The 10,076-nt window shown below is 29.4% G+C and overlaps 3 protein-coding genes and 1 long non-coding RNA gene across 5 annotated transcripts in view; 1 reads left to right on the top strand and 3 right to left on the bottom strand.

The window, feature by feature from the left end:
- Positions 1-3,885, top strand: part of LOC108733332 (dopamine N-acetyltransferase-like) — a 9,838-nt gene extending 5,953 nt beyond the window's left edge. Inside the window, exon 2 of the mRNA XM_018464436.2 lies at positions 3,491-3,885. Within this exon, the coding sequence (XP_018319938.1) occupies positions 3,491-3,686 (196 nt within the window). The 3' untranslated portion in view covers positions 3,687-3,885. The remainder of the gene's footprint in view (positions 1-3,490) is intronic.
- Positions 406-2,452, bottom strand: LOC112904871. Its single transcript, XR_003231426.1, has 2 exons — positions 1,698-2,452; positions 406-1,636 (listed from the first exon to the last, which is right to left on the bottom strand). It is a non-coding gene; the product is annotated as an uncharacterized LOC112904871 (long non-coding RNA).
- Positions 3,886-5,223: 1,338 nt separating the features above from the next.
- On the bottom strand, positions 5,224-6,766 carry LOC108733329 (dnaJ-like protein 60). 2 transcript variants are annotated; one of them, XM_018464433.2, is made up of 5 exons: positions 6,451-6,766; positions 6,223-6,343; positions 5,976-6,154; positions 5,728-5,907; positions 5,224-5,491 (listed from the first exon to the last, which is right to left on the bottom strand). In XM_018464433.2, exons 1-5 carry the CDS (start codon positions 6,513-6,515, stop codon positions 5,296-5,298), a joined length of 741 nt encoding a protein of 246 aa, XP_018319935.1. In that variant the 5' UTR covers positions 6,516-6,766; the 3' UTR covers positions 5,224-5,295. The 2 variants fall into 2 exon arrangements, with proteins under 2 accessions (XP_018319935.1, XP_018319936.1); XM_018464434.2 differs by having other exon boundaries at positions 5,398-5,491; positions 5,795-5,907.
- Positions 6,767-6,847: 81 nt separating this feature from the next.
- Positions 6,848-8,888, bottom strand: LOC112904863 (zinc finger CCCH domain-containing protein 14). Its single transcript, XM_025975981.1, has 2 exons — positions 8,140-8,888; positions 6,848-8,078 (listed from the first exon to the last, which is right to left on the bottom strand). The coding sequence occupies exons 1-2, from the start codon at positions 8,717-8,719 to the stop codon at positions 7,900-7,902; spliced, it is 759 nt and encodes a 252-aa protein (XP_025831766.1). The 5' UTR covers positions 8,720-8,888; the 3' UTR covers positions 6,848-7,899.
- Positions 8,889-10,076: the final 1,188 nt, after the last annotated feature.

Below are 10,076 nucleotides of genomic sequence, written 5' to 3'. Positions count from 1 at the left end.
TCACTAACCAAATGAATGGATTACATTTACGAAAATTTACAAATATTTTGTCGAATGGGATTGCGAAAAACATTTTTTATTTACGTCATTTTAATTTTATTGTTGACATTAATGACTTAATAACAGTCGCCATATTTACCTTCAAACAGCCTTCACCCCACCCTTCTAAAAGTAACTGTGTGTGTACAGAGTGTTTAAATTTCAAATTACTTATTGCTAACTTGCTCTTGTATTTCGTTAAAACGTTTATCATGACTAATTATTGCGTTACTTCTTAAAAAAAAATGAAAATATTCTACTTTACATACCTAATGAAAATCTATTGTCACCACAAAACAAAACTTCTTAGATTTTCACAAATTTTATAAGAAAATACAACGATAAAATAAATAAAGAATATCAATCTGGTGTTTTTAAGTTCTTGACTAGCAATTTATTAAAACTACCAGACATGGATCGTGATTTTGAAGTTTAATGCTGCCTGAGGCGTGCTGATTAGAACCAATAAGTTCAGAATCACGATCTATATCAGGTTTCGATAAATTACCACAACTTATTTTTCTTTATTGGTTTTACAATTAAAATAAGACGAAAAATATTAAAACAAACTGCTTCTTTGAGATGAACTATCATAATAAATTTTAAGGCTAAGTAAAAGTTAAATATACAGAAGATTCGAAATATTCACGTAACTTTTTAATAATACAAAAAAAACGTGGATTGAAAACTAAAATAGTCCAAGAAAATGTACAAAACCAGGTAAACTTTGTACCAAATTGAAAGACTAGGTAATTTTTATTCAACACCCTGAAAAAGTAGGTATTTAACTTCATGGTATTGAAACGAATTTAGGAACCCAAAGTATTCATGTGTGTTGTTTACACACTTTTAACTAAGTAACAATCTTTCACTGAAACTTATTTAAGAACAATGAAGTATGATGCTATCTTGAAGTTGATGAGTTAAAATAGTTCAAAATGTATGATTCAATACCAAAATAGGCAAAAAATTTATATACAATAAAAATGTTTTCCTTTTTTTCAGGTGAAATAAAACACCGACATGGAAGAGACAGAAACTAGGTAAGAAGTTATTCGCTTTTAAAGGAGACTACTGAGATCTTTATATGGAATGGCTTCAATGCACTGACAATAGAACCAAGTAATTCTTTGGGCACTAGTTAGGCATAAATCATTTAGAATACTCAAACATTTTTTATTCATCCTTACGGCCTAATCTCCGTAGTCTCCTTTGTAGAAATTATACAGCTTTCTTATTTAATTTAGACTTGTGCTGTTTTATACAGATAAATGTCTTATTTTTGTTTACGGAGGTAAACAAGTAAATTTTGCGTGTAATTTATTTAAGAAAGGAAAAATAAATTAATCTTATAATAACTTACTTTAATTAACTGAATATACGGAATTACGATTAATTAGCTAGGATCTACGAATTAATTAATTTCTCCACGTTAAACTTTGTTTAGGAGGAACTGGAGAATGCAGAAAATTGCATTCACTTTTATTTTTACAAAATTTGCCAAATCTGCAAGGCCGGGGGTGGTAAAATGTACAGTGGGCATTGCTACAGTTTGGAAAAAATTTGCACTGTTGCAGTTGTGAAGGTAAAAACGGTCCTAAAATAATAAAGGCGATTATTATTACCATATCTAAAGTTAAAAAGTGCAAACTTCTTACCATTGAGGCAACTCTTTGGCAAATGACTAAAAGGACAGTCCTTTTTGGTACATGAATTTTCAAATTTACAAGGTGGGTGTAAATATAAGCACTTGTCTCCAAATTTACAACGGGGAAAGTTTTTGCAAAGTGTATTGGGATGTAGATATTCGCATTTTTCTCCTTTATTACAAACTGGCCAATATTTACATCTTTCTTTGACTTTTAGAATTGTGGGTTGGTGAACTATAGGCAATGCTTCGGGAATTTCAGTTTTTTTTTCAGCAAAAATTATAGGAGAATTTTTCCTGTTAAGAGATTGAATATTTTCCAATTCAGTTTTTGCAAGTATATTTGGACAACGTAAGGTTTTAATTTCTTTACACTTATTCTTGTTTATTCCATCAAGGGTTATGACGAAGCGGTGATGAAGGGTTGTTTTTGTATGATCACCATCATTTGATAAAGTATCTGTAGGATTCGCCTCCTTATAGGTCGGAACGTATTCATGTTCCTTATCTTCAACTAGTTTACGTTTTAATGGTTTAGGAACATACTTCAGTTTTTCATCATCGCTACTACTAGCATCTCTGTCGTCCATTTGTATTAAAATACTTCGTAATTTACTTTTTGCTGCCTCAGGCAGCTTGCCAGGAATCGCTTTTTTGGCCTTAATAGTTTTCTTGTTACCTTTTTCTGATAGTAAAGGTTTAGGCTACAATATAAACAAAGGTAAAATATACCTTTTAAAATATAATAGGTACACTAAACATTATTTTTCATACTTTTCTGATGAACAGGTGCAAAAATTGTTTATTTAAAATAAGAGGAATAAGTTTAAATTGATAACAGAATGGCTCCATATATTTGAAAATAAGCAAAACACTTATACATTAAGCCACTGCTAGGATGATATAATTTTTAAAATTTACATGTAAAATTAATAACTTTATATGAGCATGAATTTCAGTTTAATTGATGTTGATATTAAAAATAAAAATAAAATAATACTGTGGTATACTTAATAAGATATGCTTGAAATCCAACACCAAGTACTGCAATAAGAATACAAGCCCATGCAATAATACCATTAGAAACTTTAGGAATCCCTTCTATTCCATAATAAGGCTTGTTTTTAAAAAAAGAGTCTTGAGTTCTGTCTCTGTTTTCCCAGAAATTTGGGTCCTTTCTTGGTCTATATCTACCAAAACAGATGAGTTTACGTCTAAAAATAAAACTTTGGAAAACCAGCTGTTCTATTTTCCTATAACACAAAAAAAGGAAATGTTATTGGCTTTAGACCAACAAAATCCTTAATTCAAATAAACAGACTGTTTTTGCGTGTCGACAATTTTAACTGGCTTATCTTTCATTGGAATAATGCGTTTAATAATGTTCTGTAGCGCAATAAACAAATTCCGTATTACATATACGTTCATTATAAATAAACTGTAAATCAAAACCAACGGAGACCAAACAGTATCTGTTTCCGATTTTTTTGAAAACTTTAAAAATACGTAAAACCCAAAATAACTAATTCAGCTATGACATGATGGGAATCAGGAGAAAAATACGATAATCTAAAAGAAAATAAACTCATTGTGTTACGCTTTGCATTTTATTGTTAGTTGGAAGAATCTTCTGATTTTCTGCGCCTCAATATAAATGCCTCTATTATACCACAACCACAATCCTAATGATCATATTTTCAGAAGTCTGCTTTTAATTTTTACGAGTTTAATTTGCGCATAATATTACTAGAGTTTAGAAAAACGTATCTATTAAAAACTATATTTGTTTTTTTTTTACTTTAGTGAAATTGCCAAGGAGCAAGGATATAAATTAATTCGTGTCGACTGTTCAAGCAACTTTAGTGCTCGAGCAATGGCCAAGCTGGGTTTCGAGAGCATTAGCGAATTGAAATACGAAGATTATAAACCAAATGGGGAAATTGTGTTTAAGCCCGCATTCCCTCATACTGAAGTAAAATCATTTGTCTGGAGGCTGTGAAGAATTTTTCGATGAGTACCTAAGAGTATGTTTAAAGAGAGGGCCAATTTCAACCCGTAAATTATACCTTTATAAGTACCTTATAATAAATCTAATGATAATTATAATAATTGTTGCTACGTTTATGTTCCTATTTTTCACAATTTACTTGAATATGGAATAAAAGCGCATTTAATACCTAAATCGAAAAAAAAAAAAATACAGCTTTATTTATATGTGGTATGTGTAATGTATGCACCTTCGTTTTTAATTGAATAGACACTAAATAGGTATATAAAAACATATGTCTGTCCCAATAAATTTGATGTTTGTAAGATGTAAATGCGAATACGTGCTCTACCAGAAGGATTATATTATTAAATTATTATAATTCATTGTGTTGAAGAAGACTCCGTGGCTGGACCAGTTTTTGGTAGATATAAAATTTAATATTAATTGTAATGAATGTCGTATGCATCTACGTAGGTATTTCTTCGTTAATAATAAAACACATTTAGGTATCAGCAGGGTTGGTTAGCTTTGTTGTATGGAAACCGATGNTAGTTAGGCATAAATCATTTAGAATACTCAAACATTTTGTATTCATCCTTACGGCCTAATCTCCGTAGTCTCCTTTGTAGAAATTATACAGCTTTCTTATTTAATTTAGACTTGTGCTGTTTTATACAGATAAATGTCTTATTTTTGTTTACGGAGGTAAACAAGTAAATTTTGCGTGTAATTTATTTAAGAAAGGAAAAATAAATTAATCTTATAATAACTTACTTTAATTAACTGAATAAAAAGAATTACTATATAACAATTTTAAAAAATTAGTTTGGATCACTCCTAATTAGAGCGTAAAGCCTTCACCAAAAGAGCTCCAAATTTCTACTTAAATCTCTTATTTTATTCCTTGAAGCACCAACTTCATTTTAAAATCGAAGGACTTTGAAATACCGATTTTGTTGTTTGAAAGTGCTTTAAGCACTTCGATAAGTGTGAAATTACAGTTTGCTTAATAGGACTGGAAGTACAATTTCTTGTTTTGTTTCTAGGGTGGCGGTCAATTAATTAAACAAATTGTTTTTTGTAACGTTTCGGTTTATTTAAATCATCTTCAGATTGAAAATTTTTTAGTTATAGTTCTACTACTTGTGCATAGATTTTAACTAAAATACAATTTTAAACATAAAGCACTAAAGCTCGTTAAAGCTCTTTTCGGCTCTGCTCCTAATAGGTAGATAACCTTTTCTTCATGCTTGTAAATAAATCAAAAATGTCCAGAAAAATCCTTAGGGGTTTTTTTATTAGCCCCCGTCCATCACCGCGGTTTTATCCTTCGACCCCCCTCGATACAATGTGACCCCCCGACCCTCTTTCAGATCCATATGGCTTAAAACCACAACTTCTTATCTAATACGTTTTTAAGGAATATTACACCTAGTATAGAATTTCTTTTTTTTGTACAAAGTCACAATTCCTTTTAAAATAACAGACAGTTGTTAATGTTTAAATTCAACTCGAAAATATAAAAATCAGTTACAATAAAAAATAAAATTTATTGTTTATATACATTTGCTACAATTTATTTAATAGATAGAAATATTATACATTTGTATTATACTTTTTAAGAGGCTTTTGAGTCACCAACATCAAGAAATTCGTCATTATAAGTCCACTCATTTTCCTTAAACTTTTCTGTTAACAGTTCAATTTGTTTCTTATTTCCATTCTGTTCTGCTTGATTTCTTAAATTTGTTAATAATAGCTCATTTGTGGCACTTTGCAGAATTAATTTGTCTCTCCTTAATGTCATTGCATGCCTAAAAATATTTCAAGTGATAAATTAGTAAAATCAAATGTTAATCTTTCTATGAGAATGAGTTAGAAAAGAGAAGTAAGTAATATGAAAATAATTCTTTAAAAATTAATAAGTGTTTTGTTTTCAAATCAGAACCATTATTAAAATGAAGATCTGTTGAACATTTACAATTACAATTTACAATTATACTCTTTGTTCATATATTAAAAATAAAAATAAAATAATACTGTGGTATACTTAATAAGATATGCTTGAAATCCAACACCAAGTACTGCAATAAGAATACAAGCCCATGCAATAATACCATTAGAAACTTTAGGAATCCCTTCTATTCCATAATAAGGCTTGTTTTTAAAAAAAGAGTCTTGAGTTCTGTCTCTGTTTTCCCAGAAATTTGGGTCCTTTCTTGGTCTATATCTACCAAAACAGATAAATACTGTTTTATTTCTGATAATTTATTTATAAAATATTGAATAACTAAGTACCTTGTAAAATTATGGTCTGCAAAGTCTGAGTGAACATTATAACCACCAACACTTACTGAAGGGTTGAGTTGAAGATCATAAAGTCTTCGGCTTTCTGTTTTACCTAATACATTATAAGCCTCAAGTATTTTGGTGTACTCAGAATGTGCATTTGCATTTTTATTTACATCTGGATGATACTAAAATTAAACTAATATTGTAATAATTATTATTTGAACTTGAAGATCTTCCAATATTAAGTACTTACTTTTTTACTTAGAGTGATAAATGCATTTTTAATTTCCTCATGTGTACACCCCTTTTTGATATTTAAGATATCATAATGAGTTCTTATAAAAGAAATATTGCTTCTTTGAAATTGTCTAGTGCTGAAACAAAATCAATATTTAATTTTTAACTGACAATGAGATGAGGTACTTAAGTAGCTAATTTAATTTTCTGTAATTTGATGGAAAATTATATATTTTTCACTAACCAAATGAATGGATTACATTTACGAAAATTTACAAATATTTTGTCGAATGGGATTGCGAAAAACATTTTTTATTTACGTCATTTTAATTTTATTGTTGACATTAATGACTTAATAACAGTCGCCATATTTACCTTCAAACAGCCTTCACCCCACCCTTCTAAAAGTAACTGTGTGTGTACAGAGTGTTTAAATTTCAAATTACTTATTGCTAACTTGCTCTTGTATTTCGTTAAAACGTTTATCATGACTAATTATTGCGTTACTTCTTAAAAAAAAATGAAAATATTCTACTTTACATACCTAATGAAAATCTATTGTCACCACAAAACAAAACTTCTTAGATTTTCACAAATTTTATAAGAAATTACAACGATAAAATAAATAAAGAATATCAATCTGGTGTTTTTAAGTTCTTGACTAGCAATTTATTAAAACTACCAGACATGGATCGTGATTTTGAAGTTTAATGCTGCCTGAGGCGTGCTGATTAGAACCAATAAGTTCAGAATCACGATCTATATCAGGTTTCGATAAATTACCACAACTTATTTTTCTTTATTGGTTTTACAATTAAAATAAGACGAAAAATATTAAAACAAACTGCTTCTTTGAGATGAACTATCATAATAAATTTTAAGGCTAAGTAAAAGTTAAATATACAGAAGATTCGAAATATTCACGTAACTTTTTAATAATACAAAAAAAACGTGGATTGAAAACTAAAATAGTCCAAGAAAATGTGCAAAACCAGGTAAACTTTGTACCAAATTGAAAGACTAGGTAATTTTTATTCAACACCCTGAAAAAGTAGGTATTTAACTTCATGGTATTGAAACGAATTTAGGAACCCAAAGTATTCATGTGTGTTGTTTACACACTTTTAACTAAGTAACAATCTTTCACTGAAACTTATTTAAGAACAATGAAGTATGATGCTATCTTGAAGTTGATGAGTTAAAATAGTTCAAAATGTATGATTCAATACCAAAATAGGCAAAAAATTTATATACAATAAAAATGTTTTCCTTTTTTTCAGGTGAAATAAAACACCGACATGGAAGAGACAGAAACTAGGTAAGAAGTTATTCGCTTTTAAAGGAGACTACTGAGATCTTTATATGGAATGGCTTCAATGCACTGACAATAGAACCAAGTAATTCTTTGGGCACTAGTTAGGCATAAATCATTTAGAATACTCAAACATTTTTTATTCATCCTTACGGCCTAATCTCCGTAGTCTCCTTTGTAGAAATTATACAGCTTTCTTATTTAATTTAGACTTGTGCTGTTTTATACAGATAAATGTCTTATTTTTGTTTACGGAGGTAAACAAGTAAATTTTGCGTGTAATTTATTTAAGAAAGGAAAAATAAATTAATCTTATAATAACTTACTTTAATTAACTGAATATACGGAATTACGATTAATTAGCTAGGATCTACGAATTAATTAATTTCTCCACGTTAAACTTTGTTTAGGAGGAACTGGAGAATGCAGAAAATTGCATTCACTTTTATTTTTACAAAATTTGCCAAATCTGCAAGGCCGGGGGTGGTAAAATGTACAGTGGGCATTGCTACAGTTTGGAAAAAATTTGCACTGTTGCAGTTGTGAAGGTAAAAACGGTCCTAAAATAATAAAGGCGATTATTATTACCATATCTAAAGTTAAAAAGTGCAAACTTCTTACCATTGAGGCAACTCTTTGGCAAATGACTAAAAGGACAGTCCTTTTTGGTACATGAATTTTCAAATTTACAAGGTGGGTGTAAATATAAGCACTTGTCTCCAAATTTACAACGGGGAAAGTTTTTGCAAAGTGTATTGGGATGTAGATATTCGCATTTTTCTCCTTTATTACAAACTGGCCAATATTTACATCTTTCTTTGACTTTTAGAATTGTGGGTTGGTGAACTATAGGCAATGCTTCGGGAATTTCAGTTTTTTTTTCAGCAAAAATTATAGGAGAATTTTTCCTGTTAAGAGATTGAATATTTTCCAATTCAGTTTTTGCAAGTATATTTGGACAACGTAAGGTTTTAATTTCTTTACACTTATTCTTGTTTATTCCATCAAGGGTTATGACGAAGCGGTGATGAAGGGTTGTTTTTGTATGATCACCATCATTTGATAAAGTATCTGTAGGATTCGCCTCCTTATAGGTCGGAACGTATTCATGTTCCTTATCTTCAACTAGTTTACGTTTTAATGGTTTAGGAACATACTTCAGTTTTTCATCATCGCTACTACTAGCATCTCTGTCGTCCATTTGTATTAAAATACTTCGTAATTTACTTTTTGCTGCCTCAGGCAGCTTGCCAGGAATCGCTTTTTTGGCCTTAATAGTTTTCTTGTTACCTTTTTCTGATAGTAAAGGTTTAGGCTACAATATAAACAAAGGTAAAATATACCTTTTAAAATATAATAGGTACACTAAACATTATTTTTCATACTTTTCTGATGAACAGGTGCAAAAATTGTTTATTTAAAATAAGAGGAATAAGTTTAAATTGATAACAGAATGGCTCCATATATTTGAAAATAANTTAAAAACTGAAATTCGAGCTTGAAAATGACGGAAATAGACAGTCGAAACGTCGCTTTTACAATAAAGAAATTTCAAATATAGAACACATCGTTGCTTATTTGGCGAGATTAGAGTCATTTTTTACAATTTGAATTTTGAACACCAACGAAATTAGATTCAATTAATAATTTGATCCAAAAATGACTATAAGAACTTTAAAAAGGCAGTAATCTCGATATTACAGGCAGGCAGAATAATTTTATTTAAATTTGCACTCGCGTGAAGTAAATAAAAATGAAGCAAATAACATTATGGATTATCTGATGCAATATTGATCGCTACAATGTGGTTACTGAACACAATAGGACAATTACGACCCTACATATGGTACGCTTTTAGCTAGGAAATAATTGCATAAACGAATTATCAGAGCTCCCATCTTTCATAGAAAAACATTTATTGTGTAAGCCGGAAATTACGGTTTTCGCGCAAGTAAACTGTAATTATTTTTACATCACTATGGGAATAATATTTTTACAAAAGTATAGATTTTTCAAAGTTCTATATTTGATGATACAGAAGAAAATACATCAAATACTATTGTAAATATGAATCTATCTTTTCTTAAGACAAAGTAGTAGAATAAATTATTTAATGTCATTATTAAATTCTTACTAATAAGAATTTAGGAACTAACTAAACATCAAAAGCAGTGAAGTATTCTATTTTTTTTTGACTGCACATTTTCACGTGGTAGAATACTGTTAGTCTCCATCATTCTGAGATTGAGATTAATATTGAAATATTTTAAAAAATCTGCAGTTTTTTCATGTGTAACTGTATATTCAGCAGGGTTGGTTAGCTTTGTTGTATGGAAACCGATGAAGTAGAATCTCAGATATAACTTATCTGATATGAAATAAACAATCTGCAAATTTAAAAATACTAATATTTTTGCGAGCAGAATAAGCCATATGCAAAAGCTAACATACTAGATATGTAATAATATAATCATGTGACAAAATATATTTTATTTATTGCCATTTAGCAATGCTATACAAAAGTTTCCAATAATCGGCAATTTGTTTCTGCTTATCTA

The sequence above is a fragment of the Agrilus planipennis genome, unplaced genomic scaffold, assembly GCF_000699045.2.
Source record: "Agrilus planipennis isolate EAB-ADULT unplaced genomic scaffold, Apla_2.0 scaffold12, whole genome shotgun sequence".
NCBI classification, from domain to species: domain Eukaryota; kingdom Metazoa; phylum Arthropoda; class Insecta; order Coleoptera; family Buprestidae; genus Agrilus; species Agrilus planipennis.
The sequence above is the reverse complement of the archived record's forward strand: the minus strand, read 5'-3'. Positions and strand labels throughout refer to the sequence as shown.